We start from the raw sequence: 24,500 nt of genomic DNA on the forward strand, positions 1-24,500 counted from the left end.
GGGGCAGCCCTCCGCCATCCTCCGTACAGAGGAGCGCTGGGCGGCGATGGAGGAGGGAGTAACAAGTGGGAGCATCGTGATAACGTTCAGCGCCTTCATCGTGTGGAGTGGCGCTCGCCGTGTGCGCCGGGGCCGTGCTGAGCGGGCACGTGTGCGGTCACGCTGTGCCACCAGGGCAGCCACATGAAGTGTAATGCTGTGTAGGTGCATCCCAGACTTGAATTTTAAAGTGAGCCTGGGTGATAAAATGACCCGCCGTTCTTAAGTGCTGCGCTAAGACTTGTTGCACGCATCAGGCTTTTCATTAGTGTCCTAAGTGAAGTGATTTTTTTCCCCCCTTTTGGTCTCCTTAGAAAGTACTTAAATTGTAATTAAACAGTGCATGTGAAGTCCTGCATACCAATATACAAGAGCTAAGATGTCCTTTGCATTGATGGAAAAGGAATATACAAGAGCTAAGATGTCCTTTGCATTGATGGAAAAGGTATGCTAAATTTTTGGAGTATTGGCTTCACCTGGCTCTTCTAACAGTGATGATGTTACAACTTCTCATGTTGTTGAAGAAATTTGTCAGTATTATCTTATACAAATCTACCAACTCTTCACTAATAGAGCTAGTTCTGGTTTCAGTTTTTCCTTTTCTCCAGGGTTGTCTTGGTGAAATGTTCTTTACCAGAGTTATCTATTTCAAATAGCTGCCCAAATCCATGTCCTTTTGTACTTCCCGTAAGTAGAGGAAACAGTTCAAGTGTTAAAGGTTTATGTCATCTCTTGTAATCCTTTCTTGTAATTATTTCAGTCCTGTTTCCTGATAAACCTCCGTGTTCTAGACTAGGAGAACTGTCTTATAGCAAAGTACAGTTGCAGAGCTGATGGCCTGTGTTGGACAGGTTTGCTTGTGTACTGATGGCCACTCTGAGCCAGCCCAGCAGGATGAGGGTAGTTAACATCTCTTCAAAACCCAAGTAGCCTGGAGGTTTTGATCCTCTGCAGTTTGCACCTCTCTCCTCATGTGCAATTAAGCTTTATGAATATATCTGTCAGCTCTGTAGGTATTATCATAAAATCACTGACTGTCTCTCTTCCTTTAGAAGGAAAAGAGAAACTTAGACCCATGTGAAAGGGCTTCCTGATACTGGTTCTGGAGGAATTTCAGACCAGTGTGAATAACTTTTAATCTGAATATTGTATCTTTGAGCATAGGTATCTATGTAATGTTATTGTAAGAACCCTACACTCACTGATAGCGTCCTGCAGAATTTAGGTAGAAGATCCTTTTGTCCTTTTTTCTACCTCACAACTCGTATATCGTATTTTCCTGATTAGGAGTGTAGTCACACCTGTAAGATAAATCTTTGGCTTTCTTTGCTACCCAAGGTGGTAAGGTATGGTCTGGTAGGAACAGGGGGTCTTAACAACATGGGTTGTTCACTGGAAACTACTAGTTTTGAAGGGGTTAGAAGTGATATGATGCAGCCATCATAAAACTCAGCAGGTAATAGAGACCTGGGTGCTGATTAAGGTAGTGCTGATGCAAATAACTATTGCAAGGTATAAAGGAATTACATTGGAATTGCACTCCTGCTGGTTGGCTTGTCCATTATGAAGGATCAGAAGGAGCCTCCAATCTAAATGGAAAACGTGGTGGGAGATAAAATCCCCGAGGTGCTGTGGGTGAGCTGCTGCTGAGGGGCTGCAGCACTGCAGGGTGGCCGTGGCTTACGTGCCAGGGCTCGTGTCCCCCTGGGCAGCACTGCCCTGAGCTGCTGCAGTGCAGAGGGCACAGTTGGGCAGAGAACACGGCTGAGCTGCTCCACATAGACATAAAGGGTGGATCCCTTGGTGTAAGGGCTTAGCAGGGGATTACACTGGGGGCTGTGTGTTCCACCTGGTGCGTGGGAAGCTCAGTCTGGTCGCTGTTGCTTTGTTTTTGCAGGAAATGTCTTGGGTGGCACCTTTCTGCAGCTGCTTCAAACGAGCAGTGACTTGAATCCAGCCACAACTTCATGGGATATTTTGCCTTCTAGGTCTAGTGAGATTGAGTATTTTTTTTTTTAATTCATACAAGTAAAATAATGAATTGTAGATGTAAGATATGTCAGGTAAACAAATGTGAAATCTTGATCTTTTCTTTGGGGAGTAGAACAGTGGGAGAGACTATCATCTACAGTTTAATATAGAAGGAGAATTTTAGGAGTTCTACTTCTCTAAACAGAAGAAATGTTATTATACTAATGGCCTTGCTGTATCATCAGTGAAATGTGTTCAAGTCTGAGATGAGTCTGTAAATAAATTGCATCAGATTTTGAAGACTCGTTCTTATTTTTCCTCTGTACTGTATCAATGAATGGCAGTTTTGGCAAGTGAGAAGTCACAGTCCTTCCCTTAGCCAGCCATATTCCAGGTATCCTTGTGCTGGATGGTCTGGATTTCAGGATTACTGTTTGCAGCCCACTGAAGAGAAGGTGATTAACAGCACTGATACTGGTTTTCCCTGCTTGCCTGTGTTCTTGCTTATAAAAGAAACACGGCTCTAAGACTGTGCTTGAAGAGACCTTCCTTCCCTTAATTAGTGCCTCCTGTATTTGAAGACCAAAAAAGATGTTACTGTACTTTTTCTGAAGTTAATGAAACCACCAAAATGTTTAGGCCTTGCTGTAATTCCTGTAACTCAGTTCAGCTCCATCCTTCCTCTGCAGAGTCTTGCCTGCTGTGTCACGTTATGTATGCTTGGAATAACAACTGTGCCATGGCTTGTCCCTGGGAAGGCTCTTTAGTGGTGACTAAAATAACAGTGCATGTTTCTGTGCTCAGGTATTGAGAAAGAAAAAGCAGGGGAGACAATGAGCAAGGCAGAAACACTGAGACTCGAGATGGCTGCAATCTCCTGTGGGGAGTGTGTGAGCAACAGGGAGAGCAAGATGTGCTTTTATAGAAGGCTGAGTTAGTGACTGAACTCAGTTCCTCCGTTAGAATAAATTTGGTTGGAAAATAGGGCAAAGCAGAAATGGGTAAAAACCCAGTGTGGTAAAGGACTAGAGGAACTGTAGAACTCACACAGACACAAGGATACAAATACAGACAGGCTCACTTGGTTTCTACTGGACTGCCAGTTCTGTGTTTCATTTCAGAAATGATATATATATTTATATATATATATGTGCTTGTATTCTAAACTTTTAGGCTGTAGCTTGCAGATGATTAATTGAGTAATTTGGAGACTTCCACTGGGTCAGTGAGGACTGTGAGACTAAACCATGTGCAAATGGGGTTTAATTCTGCATAGTAGACAGAATGTTTCTGTACATTAAGTTGTATAGATTTTTAAATTAGGCTGTCTCAAGTCTGTATGAAAGAATGACTGACTGTATTTTTAAAAGGATGTGTAGGAAGACAGGTTAATTTTTCAGCAGCAGAAGATAGTGATAAGCTCCTTACTGATGATACATTAGGAAAAAGCTAATTATTGCTGGGGAATGCTGGTGGCTCAGTGAGAACAGAATGTGATTGTCCAACTACGCATCAAATAGACTTCATTGTATGTGGATTTTCACAAGCAGAAAGTGGACACTAATTCAGCGTGTTGAAAAACATGGTCTTCAATAAAAAGAACACACTGGTAAGTCATTTTTTGAAACTTGTTGGGCAGATTGGTCACTTACATCATCTTTACTAACTCAGTGTAATTAGGGTTCCCGTTGTTGTGTAATATGTAGAGGAGCCCTGTTCAGGAAGGTGCAATTAAACAGCCTGTTGGTTTTGACAGCTTGACTCTGAACACTGACCATGGGGATATCTTACTGGATTACTCCAAGAACCTCGTTACAGAAGACGTGATGAAAATGCTGATGGAACTGGTAACTATTTAAATGTTGCATTAATAAACCAAATAGCTTTTTAGAAAATTGAAGTTCTGCCTGCAGCTCACTGTTCTTGCATTGCTTATGTTCATTAGCTCTGGCTCTGAGAGACTGTGGGAGTTAAAAGGCATCTGTGTACAAATCTTGGTGCTGTTCAGATTCTTGCATTGTCACCTAGCCCCAAGTTACAAGGCCATTTTTCAATGTGCAGAGCTGTTCCTTGTGCTCTCTGAACAGATGTTTGTCAGTATAAATTCCAGCTGGCATATAGCTCTGTTATTGAGATCTGCAGTAAAAGAAGAGATTCCTATAAAATTGCAAGAGAAGGCCATGGCTTCTATACCTGCCATTGAAACGATATTTCATATGTCATGCAGTCTTACTTTTGAGATTCATTTGCAGTTGGATCTATTTTAAGAAAGAAGTTTGTATCACTAATTTCAATTTAGCAGGGTGTCCACATTTACAACCCTTCCTTCTTTAAGTGTTGATTCAGCCAAAGGCTTAAATATATAGGACTCAGATTTTTAAAAAGGGAAGAATTAGCAAAGTAACCATAGCAAAATTACTGTTGCTGCTCTTCAGTTTAAAAAAAATAAACTCTAAGCTGGTGCAAAGAATCATTAATGAATCCTGTGGCAGCGAGACAACATGAAACTGAGGAATTAATATGAATTCATTGCATCTTGGTCTTTCAGCACATGTTACTCTGTAACCTCTTGAGGAGACAAACAGCATAAAAATACTTGCTTTAAAATGGGAGAGTCAGTTCTTTTATCTAGATTCTAGTGGGTCTTTTAATCTAATGTACTTTTTGTTTTAGTCTTGTGTTAAATGTTCATAGTCTTTGATGTAGCAGGACTAGCAGTGCATGTTGACTTCCTGCTGTTTTTAAGAGGAATCTGTACCTGCATTTCCCAGGCCAAGTCAAGGGGTGTGGAAGGTGCCAGGGAGCGCATGTTCAGCGGGGAGAAGATCAACTTCACTGAGGTAAAGCTATTTCTGTCCGGGGTCTTTCCCCTCTAGTTGTGCCTGTGAATTATGGATGGTCATGCATCTGTGTGAGCAAAGTCTTGAAAAAACTTACTTTAACTGCTCCTTCGAAATGCTGAGTGGCTGTAATGTTTGCTGCACTACTTATGGGAGAAATTTTTACAGCTCTTACTAAAAAACAGAAGAAAATGTGTGTGAATAATGCTGCTCAGTCCTTCAATACATACCTTAAATTTTTAGAGATTTTGGTGGTATTTTTTTTCTTCTCTTCCCTCTTTTGTAGAGAGGAAGATGAGTTAGATCTTGCAAAGGGCATGGAGCAGAGTATTGCATTCCAGGTATCCCTTACATGCTTTTGCCTAATGTCAGTGTTCATAAAGCTCAGTGAGGGGCCTACAGGGTGTGGGTGAGGATTGTGTAAGACTCTGCTTTGGGCTGTGGTGCTGCTTGGCTTTGGGTACATTTAGCAGTCAAGACTATAAACAATCTTGGGAAATTTAGCCATTGTGTTTCAGTAAGAGGATGAGTACCTTCCTCTTTTTGGAGGCCTGAAGGTTGTAGTTGTGGTTAAATCTTCACTGAAACATACAGAAAGCCAACTGTACTTTTTTTCTAATATAAAAAATAGGATGAAAACTAGAAACTCAACAGTATGGTGGGTTTTATTAATCTACCTTAAAAAATTAAAGGCTATTTAGTATGTTTGAGGCAAACTCACAGAAATCAGTGTTTCCTTTGACTTGGCTATTAACTGCTTTAGCTGTTGCACAAGCTGTTTGCTTAAAGTAACTCAGCAGTTGGACATTGTATTGTTAGTAAATGATTCATGTTTGTTAAAAGACACAGTCAGAAACAGATAAAGTTTCACGGGAGAAATGGTTCCTCTTCCTTCTGTATTAATGCCTTCAATTTACAGGTGTAACTAATGAAAAAAGTGGGAAAAGGAAGTAGGGAAAGAGGGTGAGAAATGTCAAATCTCTCAGGAGGGTTTTCTCAGATATTGCCCTTTGCCAGCCTCGTGTAACACAAATTATGACAGGGTTAGCCCAGCTCTGACTGTACATTGTGGAGTTCTTGTCATTGGCTATGTGAGAGCAGCTGAAATCTGCTCAGAAGGATATGATTTTCCCAGAAAGCACTTAAACACAGTAGTAAACTGTTGCATTTGGCTTCTGCTGCTGCCTCCCTATTCTGCTGCTGTCTTGATAGCACTTAATGTATCAACTTCCTGCATAATGAGTCTAGTAACTTCTGTTTTCTTATCAGGGTGTTTCTTTCCAAGTCAGAAGTTGACTTAGGTTTGAATTTTTTTCTGTTTATATAGAAAATCCAATCAAGCTGGTTTGGCTCTGTAATAGGATTATGGACAATGTGAAATTGTGGTGAGACACTAAACAGCATCTGTCAAACAGTGGGACCAAACCAAAAGCAATAAGATATAAGGGAGCTGCTTAATGGCAAGAACTGACTTGTCCACTACTCTTGATCTGATTTAGAACATTTTTTAGATTTTTGTCTTAAGTATTCAGACTTGTCTGTGTTTGGTGCTGCAGGCATTGGCTGTATGGTGTGTGCTGATGTGGAAGTTCTTTATAGTGCACCCAAGTGTGGCATTGCCAGGTGTTTGTCCCAGATGAGTTAAAACTTGCAGCTTGATATGGCACAAAGGAAGTGCTTTACAAGGTCACTCATCTGACCACTCCTCATGGGGACAGTCTTCACAACCTGCATGATATTTGGGAAACACTCTGCTTAGCAGTAGGTATCAGGTCAAATCTGACTCCTCTGAGTTAAGACAAAGCATCCTTCAAGCCTGGTAGTGAGCAGTATTTACCAAATACTGTTGCATGGCTGAGTGCTGCAAAAAAATTGCCTCTGTTCACCCCAAATTTAAGTGGGTGCACTTTAATTAGCAAGTGAAAGAGGCTTTTCGTATTGCAAGTCAATAACCACAAACTCAATGATTTTTGAGTTAGCATTTGGTATTTAAATCATAACTTGGCAGTTCATATTGTCTGTGTTGTCTTTGTTTTACAATGCCTCTCATTGTAGTGAGGAACAATGAGGTAGAGCAGACTAATTTTTTAATTTGTTCATTAGTATTGACTAACTCCTTCATTCTGGATTAAAGCTGTTAAGCTCTTCAACAGGCAAACCACAGGCCTGGTTTCAGTGCTTTGACTTGTGTGCAACTGTGGAGAATTAACATAATGCAGTGCATGCTAAGGTTTTTTTTCTCATAACACAACTACCACCTACTTATCTGGTGTGCAAATATTCAGGCAACATTTACTTGTGGGCAGTGGATAGATCAATGTGGCTATTGTATCCTTCTTTGTCAAATGTTTAAATTATTTGTCCTTTCCTATGTGAAATGGATTACTCAGGATAATTGAGAAAGTGCCAGAGAGAATAACTTTGGCTGCTTGTTATAATAGATTTTTTAGTATTGTCATCATTAAGAAGCAGTTTCATTCTTGTCCATCTTAAGCATGCCAAGATAAAGATCACTGAGTACTGACTATTGCTGAATTCTGAACCTCAATTTCTAAATGCTTTTAGGGGATTTTGAGGTTTTGTTTTTTCCAAGTAAACTATTGCTTTGCATATTCTGTGCTGTTGTGAGCCCTGTGCACTGACTGTGTGAAGTGAGAGGGTGATTCAGGTAGCTGGTGATGTGTGTATGTACACACACTGAAAACACTGCCCTGCTAATCCCGGTTAATCTAAAGGATTTTGAAGTCTTGGAGATCATACTGCCCTCTGGATGAGGCAGCTGAGGCCTCTGGGTAGAACTTGGAAGCAGCTTCATCTTGTTTTCCCTTGTTTCAGAACCGAGCTGTGCTTCACATTGCTCTGAGGAATCGCTCCAACAGAGCAATACTTGTGGATGGGAAGGATGTTGTTCCAGAAGTAAACAAAGTGCTGGACAAGATGAAACACTTCTGCCAGGTATGAAGTACCACCATAGCTTATTTGTCATCTTTGTTCCATATCCAGCCAGGTTCTTACAGGTGTGTTGTGAAGCACTGACTGTAGACTGGTTCACATGAGTTGTTGGCCTCTTGTTTGAGGTTTACAATAGTTCTGGCTCAGGAGTGGAGTTGGAGCTGGTTTTATTGATTTACTCTTCTCTCTCTGTTGCCAGCTCATTTTTTCTTTAATGGGCTTTCTAGATCTTGCTCTTTCAGCAGTAATCTTGTGTTTACTTTGGAAGCCTTGTAAATCATTAAGTGCCATTCAAATGTCTCTTTATTTATTGCTAATTTTTCAACTACTTCAAGTAGAAACTGCCTCTTAACATTTGTGTAAGATCAGGAGAGAGGTAGAGGCTCCCAGCTCAGTTGCAATTTGATTGTACTCTATTTACATAGTTTCTTAAAGATCTTCTGCTTTTAGGTCCAATTCCTTTGTGATTCTATTTTATTTGCAGTAGAAGCTCCTTGAATAGTTTTAATTTATTTTAAACATGGCTGGAGGACCTGGACCTGCTTGGTTGCTGTTGTGGGTCTTACCCAGGTGGTAGTGACCAACCTTTAACCTATGCAAAATGAGCCTGGATTATGTCCAGTTCCTAAACCACAATAACTGCCACTAATTGGTCTGAATTTGGTGGTTTCTTCAAATACCCAGAGGATTGAATGGCTGTAGAAATTCACTGGTTCTGCCCCTGTAGAGCTTTTAGCTGGTTAAGGTTTTGGTAGTGCAAAACAAGAGTTTTCCCTGGTGCCACCCTCTTGATTGCTCGATGGTGTCAGTCACCACAGCCTGTGAATATCACTTTCCATGCAGGAGTATCTTCTCTGCAAAATAAAAATCATGGTAAGCAGTTTCCTTGAAAATATTAACAAAGATGCTTGTTTCAGATGACTGACTTAACAGGTGGGGTTTTAAGACTGTGGCAACATCATCTACAGGGTACAGGACTGTGTATATTAAAAATGGTTTTTCTCTTTGGAAAAATGAAAAGCTTAAACATCTGTAGGGAAGAAGAGCAACTCTCAGTGTAACTAAGTGCTTTGTAGAAAAATTGCTTTAGAATTGGGGAGTTTACTTAGAAGGATTTATTATGCTAGAAAGATCACTTCTGTGTTTGGAAAGAATTTAATGCAGAGGTGATAGATGGGCAAAATTCAGTGCAGAGTTTGCTACTTAATGGTTGTAATTTTGTTTTAGAACTCTCAGTGAATCTTGAAGAACAAGAATAGAGCAGAAACTTGTACTGTGTGCTGTGAAGGTGCAACCCAGAAATAAATCCTACTGCAAAGCATACATGCAGTAGAAAAACTTTTTGAATGTTTGATTTGCCAGTAAATCTCTATTTCAGTGGTTTTATTAATATTGGTGTCTTCCAGTTTAGTTAGTGAAGTCGATTCTAATAAAAGACACTTAAAGAACTGCTTCAGGTTCAAATCTTTGTTGCAAATAGTGTAATTCCCAAGGTCTTTTCATTTTTATCTATATTTCTCTTGCCTTTGCCAACACTAAATGCTACAGCAGTCCACCCAGGAGGAGAGTTTGATCTTGCAGTGTGTTTTTAAATGTGTATTAGACTTGCAGCACTTAGTGAAGTGTAATCTCAGACATAAGCAAATGTCTGCCCAAGAAGATAGCTCTGAGTGGAGGCCTGAAGGTCCAGAAGCCTGAAAGTTGTCTTGGGAGACTTCCTACAGCAATGCCTGCAAACACAGCCTGTTGCCAGGGCTAGACTCACTGGCTTTAGTGTGAGTGTGACATCTCCTTGCAATGTTTCCTGCACAGAGAGTCCGCAGTGGGGAGTGGAAGGGCTACTCTGGGAAGACAATCACTGACGTGGTCAACGTTGGCATCGGTGGCTCTGACTTGGTGAGCTCCTGACTTCTGTGCCCCTGCACGTCTTTGTGTGGGTATGTGCCTGCAGTGACAATAACATCTGACTGTGGCTTCTGTCCAGGGTCCTCTGATGGTAACTGAAGCCCTGAAACCCTATTCCAAGGGAGGCCCTCGTGTCTGGTTTGTATCCAACATTGATGGGACTCATATAGCCAAAACCCTGGCTGAGCTCAAACCAGACACCACTCTCTTCATCATTGCATCAAAGGTATGTCTGATACAAGCACTGGGCTGTGACTTGCTCTACCTGTGAAGAATTCAATCAGAACAGAAGTCTGTCCACAGGGAGATCTAGATCAGGGACTTCTAACAGGGATTATTTCTAAATGGGCCTGTTGGGATTCATTCTAAACTTGCAGTCCAGGCTTATGTTGCCACTGAAATACTGGGGGATTCATAAATCAAGAGCTGAAAATTACTTAACCTAAACCAGATACATGAGCAATTTCAGGTTGTCTGGGGTGTATTTCTCAATCAATGCAAGTTTAAGTTTTATTCACAACAGTTTGTTTGTGCTTCTCTGTGGGTGGAGTGTAGGATCCTATGTAGTTATTTCTTTGAAATTCCAGATCTTGTCTCATTCCTAAAGGTCTTGTATGTTAAGTGTTCTGACTTTTTGCATTAGTGGATTGCATGTAGTTTAAGACTCTCCATTTTGTTTTAGGATAGTAACAAAATACCTTCACCTAAATCACTTAAATGGCAAGTTCCTTGAGCACTATAAATACTAAGCTGCTTTACTTAGAAAGTACCAGCAGACTGTCTTTACCTCTTTAAGGTGACACTTATTTCTGATTACAGACTGAATAGCTGCCTTTAAGTCTTGCCTTGCTAATAACTGACTCTGTAACCATAACTGGCAGTTCCATCTTCCTCTGAGGAATGATTCTGTCTGAGCAGAGGGAAGGGATGGAGGCAAACTCTGGAGTTATGTAACTTGGGTTGCCTTCATTTGTAAAGCACAGTAGAACCTTTCTGCTGTTGAAGACAATCTGCAGCAAATGAACATGTGCAGTGCTGGCCTCGGTGCTCATTATCTAATCTTGGCAATGCTGCAGCTGAGCAGCAACTTATGGAATAACAAGGAAACTGCACAAAGTAATACTAATGGTTACTTGCAATAATTGAGTCCAGGGATCACGGTTCAAAGGCTTAGAAAACTGCCAGATTGAAAGAGTAACACTTCAGTTTCTGTTTGCCAGACTGTAGTTAGATAATTGGATACATTTGGAAGAGGATGAATGGCATTTTTTTTCCATAACAGGCTTGTGTTTCATAATGAAATATTTCTGGAGATGGATGAGAGTAGGTTGAATCTAGTGTTCACCCTTAAAGCTAAATTTTGATGGCTGAGTAAATCAGAATGGTTGTAGATATTTGCAAAACTGCATGACTGAACTTCTGTGCACACTTCATGAAGCAGGAAAATGTTTTCCTCTAGTCAGCAAAACAAAATTATGGATAGAATCTTAGCAGAAATGAGTGTTCCTCCATGAAAAAGTAGGAATTGAAGACAAGAGGACAGTCCAACTGGGTTATCCCATTTTGATGCTTAATTAGTTCCTTTTTAGTTGAGTGGTAAAAGTTTGTTTTTAGTAAAAGACTAAAGTAGAAAACTTAGTCTCAAAGTTTTGCAGAAGAGTTAGAGGGGTGGGAAGGTAGGAAATCGGGAATAGTTGTTCCAATTCCAGATACATGCTAGTTTAAAACTAGGTGGGTAAATCTAGCAGCACTGGTGTTCACTGGGTTAAAGAGTTTGCTTTTTTGTGCAGTCTGGCAGCAGCTGTGTGCTAGCACGTCTGGCTCTGGTTGTCTGGAACATCTGATGCTTTAGCAACCTGAAGTTGTTTGTTTTAAGAAGTGTTTTACTCATCTCCTTGTTTTTGCTGTGCAGACTTTCACCACCCAAGAGACCATCACCAACGCAGAGACGGCCAAAGAGTGGTTCCTGCAAGCTGCTAAAGATGTAAGTGGGGCTGTTTGGGGGCACCTGACAATGCAGCAGCTTTGGGTTGTGTGGCTCCTCCCTGCTCCTTCTGTGTGCTTTGGAGCAGAGCCAGTGACTGCCCAAACATAAGCTCAGCAGATGCTGTACTTAGATCACTTCAGTGCTTTGTTGGTGACACACTGTTTGTCCAATCAAAGTGATAAACTCACTAGTTTTTCATTATAAATGGTTGTCATGCATTGTTCCCCCAAATCCTCCCTGCTAAGTAATAGAGTGCAGTGTTTGCCTTGGAGCTGGCCAGTACTGTGGTACAACTACTGATATATGAAAATCCAGGAATACAGTGTCTGTGGCATTACCTTTTAATTCCTGGCAAATCCTTGAAAACTAGAAATGAAGCTATGGTTGGAGTGATACTCTGACATTTCTGTGGCAGATGGCTGTGCTATGAATAGAAACCTTGTATTTGGCTCATGCTCTCCTATTTCTAACTCTTACAAGGAAAAAAGCAGATACTGCCCCTTCAGGTAATTAAGATAGTCTTTAACCTGTTCAGTCAGGGTAGCTGTACTTAGTTTGAAAGCTGGGCTTTGAAATTCCTCATTACACTACTGTTGCAGACAACTTTGTTCACCAGAACTGAAAGACCAAAGTCTAAATCTGGAGCTTGAGGTTTATCAGGAGTTCCAGTTGATCGTTTGACCCTGGCTGGAAGGGTTGTGCCTGTGCAGCCAGCTCCATGTGCTGTGAAGTGCTGGTGGTGGTGTCCAGCTGATAACTGCTCTGGGGGAACTGGTGTGCTGCTCTCCAGAGGGACTGATGGCAATGGGATCTTTGGGCATGCTGCCAAATCCCACAGTCAATGTGAGCTACGTGATTGCAAGTTTGTAACACAAAAAACCTGGTGATAATCAACAGTATTCTGTGTAAACGGTAGCAGATCAGCTTTATAACCAGAAATTAAAATAATTAGTATTTTAGATCTAACTATATTTTTATCTTTATTAAGCCTTCAGCTGTGGCCAAGCATTTCGTTGCCTTGTCTACCAATGCTGTAAGTATAACCACTCAAGTTTATTTTTTCTATGTACCTTTGAGATGGCCTCACTTGATAATATAGTAAGGAAGGCTATCTTTTAAGATACTTGAATACCAAATTTTAGCATTCCTCTTGAGAGGAAGCCTTTTCTCTACTGAAAGTAACTGAAACACTTCTAGAACATTGAACTTCCATTATAGAATGAATGTGTGCTTTTTCTGCTAGAGCTTTAAATCTGAAATCAAGAGCTTTTATACTTGAAATGACTTGTTATTAATGAGTGTTACATGTAATTGCTTAAGTATGTGTGACTGCAGTTATGTAAACAAATATTAGTCTAAACTCCAAGGGAAGGCTGAAGTGGCACAGGTAGTTTGAATAGTGCTCCTGATGAACATGATGTACCCTGATGTGGTGTTCTATGCAAATGTATGAAGTGGAGAGGTCAATTAGGGAAGAACTGTGCCATCACTGGCAGGCTGTCAGGTGCTGTGATGGGAAATTCATTCCTTCCATTAGGGTTCTGTTGGTTGTAAAGTGAATGTCAGTCCAACTCTGAACTATATGGCCACTTATATTCATCAGAAAATGAATGTATGTCATTGATTTTTAATAGTGAATAATGATAGATATCTCTGCAAATGAAGGTAGATTTTTGTGATAGATGCTATGCACTTTTTAAAATAGAGGATGTAGTTGTGGAATTATGTATTTCATAGGTACCCAACTTGTGTTTGTTTGCTGCATATAAAGCTTTTTAATACTGTTGGTTTTACTTACGGTGTTCTTACATGCTTTTTTGGCTTTTTTGTTTTAGCCTAAAGTTAAAGACTTTGGAATTGACCCAGAGAACATGTTTGAGTTTTGGGATGTAAGTAAATGTCTAATGTTATGTGATAGATGTTAACTGTTAGCATTTTCTGAAGCAGGTAAAGTGATTCCAACTAGATGTCTGGAAACTGCCAAAGCACCTAAATTATAGTAGTTGTATTCAGTGCACTGAAACACCTGAAAACTTTAACGAAAGGCAAATTGGGAACGTGTCAGGCAAGCAAAACTCTTGGCTGTGACATTAAAATCCTGCGGTCAGAGGTCGGCAGAGGAGCCTTCTGTGTTCTTGGCTGTCCAGTCAGCTGTGAAGTAACAGGAGCTCCAAGTCTTGGCTTATTCCTCCATGCAAGCAGTTATTATAAGCTGTGACATTTGACTGTTGGTGTGTGCAGTGTATAAGCTAGGCCTATAAAGGTCAGACATCAGAAATGGGAGCCTACTTTGGTATTTTGTAGCAGATGCATCTTGAGAGTGTACTGCCCTTAGTCTTGTCATTATACTTAGTTAGAAACAAGTTGGTTTTCCTGACAAAGTGGGTTTTAAAGGTGCTGTCTGGAAGTGTCCTAAGTGTTACCTTTCCCCAACTAGGCTCAGAGTCTTGCTGAAGCAGGCTTTACCTAGAGAAGGGGGATATTATGAAAGCAGTTAATACAAGCTGCAAACTTAGGATTTGGACGTGAACCAGAATCAAGGGATCTGGCTCAACACATATGATATAAACTGGACAAGTAGGATAACTTCAGACTTTCAAAAAATGCATACCCAAGGGGTAACCTTAGGGGGCTACCGTGAGGTGCAGGTTCCCTTGACTGTGCCATATAACGTGTAGTTAACTGTAACCAGAAAGAATATGGATTTTTGCTGATATCTAAACACATGTTGCTGTTTTGTAATAGTTTGAATAAGTTTGAATGTCAAAGCTTTGCACTTGTCCATCTAAACCAGTCTCTTGTTTGCAGTGGGTTGGTGGCCGCTACTCTCTGTGGTCTGCCATTGGTCTCTCCATTGCCCTGCATATTGGTAGGTACTCCTGGGAGCTCACCTTGCCAGGAATTAGTCTGTTTGCTTCAGGAATATAACTGTGGAATGCTTTAATAATAGTGGATTGTGGATCAGGTTTGGGGTGAATATTATTTACCCAACCTACTCTGAGTAGTTGTGCTAAAAAAGTCTGTAATGCAATGGAAATGTCAGTATTTTAGTACTGCAAATGCAGCTTTGGAAAGCACCCATATTTGGGTACAGATAATCAAATAGCATCTCTTTAGTCCCCTGCATAGCCCAAAGTGACTGATCTGTGTAAAGCCCTGTCAGTGGTGAAAATCAGACCTTGCAACTGCCATTCCTGAGCTTGGAGTGGGGTGTTTAGTACCTGTGAATATACACCCACTAAACACCAAAATCCTGTGTCTCCAGTTCTGCATATGAGCTGTGTTCAGTATTGTTAACTATCTCCTCCTCCCACTAATTCCTTGTGTTCCAGTACTTGCTCATCCTGGCTATAGAGCCTGGTGATTACATTTGTTCCCTCGTCACTGCTTTCAAATATTTTAAGCCTGAAACTATAATGTCATTTGTTTTTCTAAAAAAAGCTAGAATTCCCTTTGACTGGGGTTAAAAGAAATAACAGTGGGTTTGGTGGTTTTGGAATTATATGAATAGGAGTTGTCATGTGTAGAAAAACTTATGATAAGAGTAAAATAAACCAGTCAGGCACTGACTGTTTTGTCTGCAATAACTGTTCATTGCTGCTGTCAGACAGATTTGGTGCTGACTGCTGACATGCTGGTCTATCTGCACTTCTTCCTTAGACCCTTCATCTCCCACAGCTGCCTTCTGACCATAGGTAGAGCTGCTGCTTTGATTGCCAAACACTTCACCTAATTCCTACAAAAGAATCAGGGTTTCTGTCTCTGCAGGAAAGGAAGCTAAAGTTAGTTAAACTATTCCTGAATGAAAGCAAATAGAGGTTTAAATACCCTAATTATAAAGCAGAGAAAACTCAGGTGAATTGTTGAGAGAACAGGGAAGGGAAGGGGGGGAGCCTTTTTCTTTGACAATCTTATTAGAGCTGTTTCTCCTCAGACTGACATGCAAATCCCTGTTTTGAAATACCAGCCTTGCCCTGTTTTCTTGGGGGATATCTGTCCCACTGAGGCTATGAAGTGACTAAATGTTCAAACTTGATGAAAACTATATAGCCTTAAAGCAGGCTCTGTATTAAATGCCTCTGTTTTCCTTCTAGTTGTTCATTCTGTCTGAATGGGGATTTTAGGCAAAGGTTTTTTGAATTCTGTTTCATGAAGTTGGACTTGCTCTGAAGTCCAGGCTTAAAGCATAAGTAAATACCTGGCTTAGGGAATGCAAATGTCAGGAGAAGTCAAAGTACCCTTTAAATTAAGTACAAAAAGTACAACAATTAGTAGTTGGGAGTCTCGCTGCATACAGGGAATCAAAACTTTTACAATTGTCTCTATAAGAAAAATCAAGTTTGAGTTGTAATAGTAAATACAAACTGACTCTTTTCATTGTTAGGTTTTGACAACTTTGAGAATCTGCTTGCAGGAGCCCACTGGATGGTGAGTGTGGAATCCCTGTTCCAGATTTGTTCCTCTTTAAGAGTTGTTAGTAAGGTAACTGAGGGCAGGGTGGTTTCTAAGGTTCAGCTCCTTAGGTCCTCTCAGTGCTCCTAAAACAACAGTGCTTGAGAAGCTCTCCCTGCATCAAAGCAACAATCAAAACAATACAAGAGTTGGGAGGGGTGACAATTGCTTTATCAGAAGTGTTAGTTTTCCCTTGTGTCCTGCAGGATAACCACTTCCACACTGCCCCCCTGGAGAAGAACGCTCCTGTTCTGTTGGCCATGCTGGGGGTGTGGTACATCAACTGCTACGGCTGCGAGACCCACGCCCTGCTGCCCTACGACCAGTACATGCACCGCTTCGCCGCCTACTTCCAGCAGGTGGGAGTGCTCCGGAGGAACACGGGGAGGAGCCTCTGTCCTGGCTCCAGGACCTGACTGCATGTGCTGGTTAAAACTGCAGTCCCTTAAATTCATGTACTCGATGGCCTGAACAGACTGATGCCAAGATTGATATCAGCTTATTTGCTCGGTTACTTTAAAGATGTTTTCCACATACCTCCATTGCCTTGGTGTCCATAAATTAAGCAACTGTATCCCTGATACTTGGAAAATTTCTCTAGTGAAGTGGTGTTCATTATAGCTGAAGTATGTGTGGAAACTTGCTCTGCTACTGAGTGATACCAGCCTTCCCTTCTTTTAGGGTGACATGGAGTCTAATGGCAAGTACATCACCAAGAAGGGCTCTCGTGTGGACTACAACACTGGCCCCATAGTGTGGGGGGAGCCTGGCACCAATGGGCAGCATGCTTTTTACCAGCTCATCCACCAAGGTAAGCTGACACCAGGCAGTGCTGCATCCTGGAATTAAATTCTGAATGGCTGCAAAGCTGCAGGAGTCTGCAGAGCCAGCACTGGTTTGGAGGTTGGCTCTTACCTAACCTTACATTGCTGTGGGGCTCTTAATTAGTGGCTTTTGGAGGCTACAAGATGCAGGTTTTACCTACAATAAGGAGGGTCAAATAAAGCTGAAACTACTGAGCTGTGTTGTTACTTTCCCCTGCTGTTAATAATAAAAAAGCTCTTTTATAGAACTTTTAGAAGTGACTGAATCTGCCAGTAACTCTGTAAATGGGGTGAGAATTGAAGATTTTTCTAGGACTTTCCTGTTGCAGGGTTATTAACCTGGCTTTTCTTACAGGAACTCGCATGATTCCCTGTGATTTTCTGATCCCAGTCCAGACTCAGCACCCCATCAGGAATGGCTTGCATCACAAGGTAAGTTCTTTGTCAGGGCACCCATATTTCTTATGGCTGAAGGCATTGAAGCTTATTTGATATTGCAGTGTGCAATATTTCTAAATGTCCCTTTTAAACTCTCCACGTGGGCTCTGTCAACATTCACAATAGATTTGAAAATATCTAAATCATAATTGCATATGATCTGTAATAGGTAATAAATACAGTGGTGTGTTTGTTCTTGAAGAAATTACAGCCACAGTTCTTGAGGCAGCTCAGTGGTGTGTCCTGTGGGCCAACTGAAGCTGGAAAGAGTTGAGCAATTAAGTATTTGGAGGGAAACTTCTTTGTAGGAGTTGCAAGGAGTGTAATTCTTGCCGAGTAGGAAGAAATAAAGTCAGACGTGATGTGACACATCTCTGAGGAAGTTTTCAAGTCTTAAACTCTACTAGGATAAAAATTCATCAGTGTAATAGCATGGTTGGGGTGGTGGCTTCTACAAAGATGTTTTTAACCTGTAAAATTTTTAGTTTAATGTATTGTCTAACTAAGGATTTCCACTGAACTAAGGATTTTATTGAACTTCCATAGGTGGAAACACGTCCAGGTCTACCACTTAATACATACTTCAGAAAAAGCATGTTTCCTCACTAAATTTTAGTCTCATCATGATTTCAGGTTACACAATTGGAATGGCACTTGTAATAGTAATTTTTGGTCAAGTAACACCTAGTACAGTGGAAGTTTGAGTATGACTTTGCAAAGGAAGGGGAGTAAAGGTTTCATTTGACTGTAGATACAGTAAGAGTTTATCTTCAGTGTAAACGCACGTGAATTTGCAGGCTAACATTAGAGAGGGAATAGGAAACTAGAAACTTGTACTGCCTTGGTAGGGATTGGTACGTGAGATGCTGTGGGGATTTTCCTGCCTACAGATGAGTAAGTGCATCTTAGTTGGTTAGCTGTGACTAATCTTTGCACCTGGATTTCCATAGCATGGAATAAAAGCATAGACTATACTGGGTGAAAGGGCTGGGTGAGGTCCTGGCTCCTCTGCTCTCGGTAGGAGATTTGCTGCCGGTTTTGGCAGGGGCAGGATTCTGCAAAGCTTGTCCTGGTTGTCTTTGGATGCCCTTTAAAACAGTAATTAAGTCTCCTGGCACTGAAGTAAAAAGCAATATTGGGCATCACGCAGCTAAAACTGCTGCAGTGTTAACAACAAGACTTGTAAGTCCAGACTGGGTCTTGGTATGGAGTGGAGCACCAGGTACCACTATTCCAGCTGAGGGAATGGGAACCTGAGCTGTGTTTGTGTGCACCTGCTAGATCCTGCTGGCCAACTTCCTGGCTCAGACGGAGGCCCTGATGAAAGGGAAGACTGCGGAGGAGGCTCGGAAGGAGCTGCAGGCGGCCGGGCTGAGCGGGGAGGCTCTGGAGAAGCTCCTTCCCCACAAGGTACCTGGGCCCTGGCCCGTGGGCTCTCCTGCTGTGGGGGCACTGCAGCAGCGCTGGGGTGGCACAGGGGGCACCTCGGCAGGGCACTCAGAGCGGGTACAAGGAGCACTTTGCTAAAACTCCCTGTTCTGGAGCCTTTTGGGACGTCTCAGGAGGGGTGAGCTATCTCAGCACTGCCCCTGGGATATTGCCTTGTTTTACTACTTGTAGCCCACAGCAGCCAGCAGTGCTGCTCAGAGAGAAGTTTGCTGTTGAGTTTGTAATAATAACACATGGAAGTGATACAATTTTCTGGCTGAAGGTGGTAGTCCTCAGAGCTTTCAGGACTTTGGGTTTACTGCTAATGCAAATAGTTCAGTGAGGACTGGGAGAAAAATATAAGTGATATAAGTTTTACAATATATTAGATGACAATGTAACTCTTGTTTTGAAAGGTCTTTGAGGGAAATCGACCAACCAATTCCATCATGTTTACAAAACTCAACCCCTTCACTCTGGGAGCCATCATTGGTGAGTAAATAGGTCTCTCATCTGCCAATGTTTATTAAGACTTTCTGATCAAGTTTATTGATAAATCTCTTTCTGCTTACAGCCATGTATGAGCACAAGATATTTGTTCAAGGAGTTGTCTGGGATATTAACAGTTATGACCAGTGGGGGTAAGTTTCCTTGTTCTGTTACTTGCATATTTATTGACTGAGATATTTCTTAATCTATCCTGACTTAGAGAAAAGACAATAAAAAAAGTGTCATACTTGGAGCAAATTATTATAGGATAGTTTTAAGGGAAAACGTTTTCTGGGGATAAGTCACTGTGTGTCCTTACTCAGTCGTGCATAGTGACTTTGTAGATACAATTTTAGCTAAGGACTATGAAGCAGAAAAGGGGCAGTAATGAGGAAGGTAGTCAAGCAGGCTTAACACATGCTCTGAGAATTAGATAGGAAGAATATTTTCCCTTATAGAAAGTGAAAAAGAGTTATTTTACCTTTAGAAACATTTCGTAGGCAGTTTGAATAGCATCTGTTTAGCCAAAGACTGACCACCTCTGAGTTTTCCTATATGGGGAGACAAGAACATTCCTGGCAGAGGTCTGCATCTGTGACTGAGGGCTGTGGAGCTCCATGTGCACAACAGCATCTTTGAGGAGTTTGTCATTGGAATGGACAAACTCCTCACGATGGAAGATTTAATCAGGAGCTAATCAGATTGGTTTTAATCTGCAGTAATAGGAACTGTACAACATACCATGTGAAGGCTTAGGTAGAGGGACTGGGGAAAAGGTAAGATTTTTCAGGTGCAGCCTGCCTGTGCTGTGAGGGCTTATTTTGAAGAGCACACTTGCTCTACAGGTGTAGAATATTAGTTTACACTAAACTGTCTCCTTAAAGGCTGAAGGGTAGCCTTTGTACATGTGTTCTTAGAGCTATGTTCCTTAAAATACTGTAGTATAACCTGAGAAGGGAAGACTGGCTAGTATGAGCTGTACTGCTATAAACTCTGAAACCAGGAGTGGGATAGGAGTAAGTACAGCTTATACTGCCATACCTGAAAATCTAGAATGGCATCCAAAACTATGGAATGTGGGGACACTGTAGGACCAGCCTAGTTTCTTACAGCAGTTGGACTATCCCAGGTTCTTATCCTGTGAGGCTGTAACTCCTGGATAGCCCTCTGTAGTGCTGGGGATGCTTCCAGGCCTGCAACTCAGCTGCTGTTTATTGTCTTGGTGCCATAAATTGGTGTGGTGAGCAGTGTCATGGTCAGCAGTGAACAGGAGCGAGAGAGCACTGGGGCAGGCTGCATAACACAAGTGAATACTGAGGGGAAAGGACTCTGCTCAACTTCAGAAACAAAACTTTCTCTTTAGACATCCTGTAATTTGAGCTGTTTGTTCAGCTAAGCAACTGTGAGAACTCCAGTTGTTTAAGAATGGCACTGAGTTAATACTTTCTCAGTAATTTGTGAGGGGAAAAGCATCATAGTGTTCACTGGGAAATTACTTTTACCAGCATCTATTTTTAATGTAAATGGCTTATAGTAAATACTCTAAGTTGTTAGCACTAATGTCCTTCTGCTTTTCAATTCACTAATGTTTTTCTTTCTTCTGCTGCTTTTATAAATGCAGAGTTGAGCTTGGAAAACAACTTGCCAAGAAAATTGAGCCTGAACTGGAGTCAGATGCTCCAGTGACATCTCATGATAGCTCAACAAATGGGCTCATCAACTTCATCAAGAAACACAAAGCCTGAAAGGAAATACTTGGAGGACATCGCCAATCTCACCACGGAACACCCAAATCTGTTGTAGTTGTGCTTTTTTAGCCACTTCCAACAAAAATAGCACTTTACAGATGTAGCTTCTTCACTTGTTGCAGTTAATCTTGTTGCGTCAAGTGTTACAAATGGAAACTAGTTTTGTGAAACCCTGAGATTGTCTAGTTGCTTTCTATTTTTGTGGCTGTTAATCTGTAAAGTGCAGCTGGTATATTCCTCAATTCTTGCCCCTCAAGTTCCTTAAAGATGATCACCTACTGATATTAGAAAATAAAAGGTATGATGGATGAGTAAAACTTCTTCACTCTTTATCCTTAAAGTGCAGCCCTAGTAACATTTGCCTCCCTCACTGTGTAAGGTTCTCTGAAGCCAAGTAAACTAACTCTTCTCTCTTGGACTGGTTCTGCTGTAAGCTGGAAACTAGAATGTGTTCAAACAATCAAATCTACAGCTGTAGGTTGTTCAGGTTACACATTTCATGCATTTGAGCAAGATAGAGATTTATTTTTTTTCCGAAAGCTACTGTGAAAACGACAGTTTACTGATGTTTGGTAGGAGTTTTCATGTGTTGTCTGTAAGCTATGTGGACAGCTATCCAAAAAAGAAGAAAACTGGAGCGACTGATACCAGTTTTCCAGAGTTTGTGAAGCAAAAGGTTGGGATCACTTGTGGAAGAAATGTATTTTTGGTATCCTAGAGGGGCAATTTCACATTCTTAAATCAGCATCACTGTCCAACAACAACAACAAAAAATAGAGAAACCTGTTTGTCATCAAGTTGTTTATCCTCTTTTGTCCTCTTACTACTGTTAACCCCTCTTTGCTCGTGGACTGGCATGCTCTGGCTATTGTTCTGTAACACCTTTAATAAAGGTAAGACACAAGCATTGAAAGGAAACTGTGATTCTCGTGCCCCCAACCCTTCACGACAAATGCTGACTGCACTGAGCTGGTAACTCACTGCCCATCTTTGTTGCACGGCTTTGCTGGCAGGACCCCTCCAGTCTCACTGATATGTCACACTAACACCTTCATACTGTTTTATGGATTATGATCGGCTCTATCAAGCAAATTTTTCTACATAAAATGCGAGCTCAGAAAGAGAATCGACTAGAGGGGAAGCATCATGGTTTCTTTCAGAGGAGGTTTTAAACCCTGTGCACAGCTCCCTCTTTCTGCAGCGGTCGGAGCGAAGGGAGCGCCTTTGGCGTCTTCCTGCCGTGCTGTGCGGGCGGTGCCAGACCAGCCTCGCGGAGCTGAGGGAGGCGGCTCTCTCTGAGGGAAGGAGCGGCCCTTTCTGAAGGAGGCGGCTCGCTCTGAGGGAAGGAGCGGCCCTCCCTGAGGCAGGCGGCTCTGAGGGAAGGAGCGGCTCTCTCTGAAGGAGGCGGCTCTCTCTGAGGGAAGGAGCGGCCCTTTCTGAAGGAGGCGGCTCTCTCTGAGGGAAGGAGCGGGCCTCGCTGAGGAGGCGGCTCTCTTCGGAGGGAGCCCTTCCGCGCCGCCATTGCCGCCGCGGGGCGCCCCCTGCCGGCGGGAGGGCGGGACCGTCCCCTCAGCGCCCCTCATGGCCCGGTCCTGCCCCGCCCGCGGGTATCACCCCAGAACTTTACCTGCAGTAAACTTTAACTGCAGTAAACTTTACCGGCGACTTACCGACTCGTTACCAAAATGCCAAAACTGTGACCTTACGGTTTACAGAGCAAAAGGCTGCCCTGTGCTGTACCGCCCCAGGGCTGTAGTCAAACACGGAATAGCAGTGGTGAAGAGCTGTTTTCCCCTGTGCTGTTGAGGGCACGACCAGAGGGGCCACAAGTAACGAGGAGGGGACTGTGGCTGCGTTTTGAAGATGAAATGGCGTAAAACCTGCATACGGTTCAGGAACCCGCTGCCAGTGACAGAGCTGGAGGCCGAGGAAACAATCTCCCTGTCCCTGTGCCCGTCCTCGGCACAGGGGACAGTGACCCTGTCTGGCCTGACACACATCCTCCGGCTTAACAAACACAGCCAGGTGGTGGCTCGGTTCTTTGAGCTCCAGTGAGGTGGTTTAAATCCTTCTGTTTAATATCAAGCCTGTCTTGATACCAGTTCCTGCAAGAATGAAACTGATTTCTTCACGAACTGTGCTCAGATAATAATAAAGTCCAACCCAGTCGGTTCTGACTGGGAGACTGTGATGGGCACGGCTGAGCTCTCAGACTGTGTTGCCGTATTACAGCAGAGAATGAAAGTGCCTGAAGTGAGCAAAAACTTGTCAGACCCATAAAATGGCACACAATCCCTAATCCTACAATCCCTAATCCTCAAACCAGCGCATTTGCTACAAGACACGTTCCTCTTGAAGGCCTCTGAGGAAATACTGTGTGGAGATGCTTTAGTCAGGGTAAGTAGTTAATTTGATGATATGTGTATAAAAAAAGCAATCTTTACACTTGCAATGCTAATTTGACTCCATAACTGTAATAGCTTCTCATCATCAAAATTAATATATGAATGTATTTTAAGAGTTCTTGAGAAGATAATTACTGTATTCAAGGAAAAATTCTAACATTTTTAAAGAAAATTATGCTAAATTCATACTGTATTCCCACTGGACATGTACTTAATATAGACTGTGTGGGTTTGTGTGTATAGGAGGAATATGTTAGCATAGTAATTGATATAAAAAAAGCATCTCCAGGAGCTATGACTGTAGTGAAGACATCTTCCAGTCCTTTTGTTTAAAGAGAATTTGGCAGGAATAATCAATAAGTGATCTCCTTTGACCCAATTCACAGTGATCTGATCTGCTGGGACTGTTCTAATTTCCAAACTATCCTGCACTACATGCAGAGTTCTGCAGGCTCAGTGATGGCAACAGTGTGAGCTTAGGCTGCTTGAAGGAGGATAATAAATAAAACTTCCCAAGCTACACCAGGAGCTTCAGCTGAACCTGTTGCTGTTCTGGAGAAATGAAAAGCACTTACAGATCTGCAGTGCTAGTGCTGAAGTGGACAGGTCATGAGCCTGCATAGAGCAGCCAAATAAAAAGAAGAAAGCTTTACCTCATTCATTCCTTTACCTTTTCTCAAGTAAAATTTTATGTTTAGCTATTCTTGAAAATATTCTGCTTTGGCAATTCCTGCTGTTACTTTTGTTAAAAAGAATCAGAGTTTGGAGAGTTAGGTAGATGATAGCATAAGATAGAGTAGTCAAGTCAAGAGCATTAAAGTTTTGCATAAATCTGTTTTTGAGAAGTTTCAGTAGGATGTTGATGAGTGTGCATCTTGTCAGCTCCTATGTAGATAAAAGTGAACCAGCTCACAGGCAATGTTAATGAAGTATTTTAGGGATTACAGGGTGTGGCAAACAGAAAGCAGTTTGGCTTCCAGAGAGAAGGGTTAAACAGCTTGGATTAATGAAAATTCAGCAGA

At 41.9% G+C, this 24,500-nt stretch overlaps 1 protein-coding gene across 1 annotated transcript; it reads left to right on the plus strand.

Annotated features, from left to right (window-relative positions):
- Positions 1–3,726: 3,726 nt before the first annotated feature.
- Positions 3,727–21,986, plus strand: GPI (glucose-6-phosphate isomerase). Its single transcript, XM_018086425.1, has 17 exons — positions 3,727–3,857; positions 4,782–4,850; positions 7,686–7,805; positions 9,615–9,698; positions 9,787–9,933; positions 11,620–11,691; positions 12,683–12,727; positions 13,530–13,583; positions 14,503–14,563; positions 16,079–16,122; positions 16,353–16,505; positions 16,828–16,957; positions 17,326–17,402; positions 18,690–18,818; positions 19,253–19,328; positions 19,411–19,477; positions 20,947–21,986. Exons 1-17 carry the CDS (start codon positions 3,837–3,839, stop codon positions 21,068–21,070), a joined length of 1,473 nt encoding a protein of 490 aa, XP_017941914.1. The 5' UTR covers positions 3,727–3,836; the 3' UTR covers positions 21,071–21,986.
- The last annotated feature ends 2,514 nt before the right edge of the window (positions 21,987–24,500 follow it).

The sequence above is a fragment of the Manacus vitellinus genome, unplaced genomic scaffold (assembly GCF_001715985.3).
Source record: "Manacus vitellinus isolate BGI_N305 unplaced genomic scaffold, ASM171598v3 scaffold_10_pilon, whole genome shotgun sequence".
NCBI lineage: Eukaryota > Metazoa > Chordata > Aves > Passeriformes > Pipridae > Manacus > Manacus vitellinus.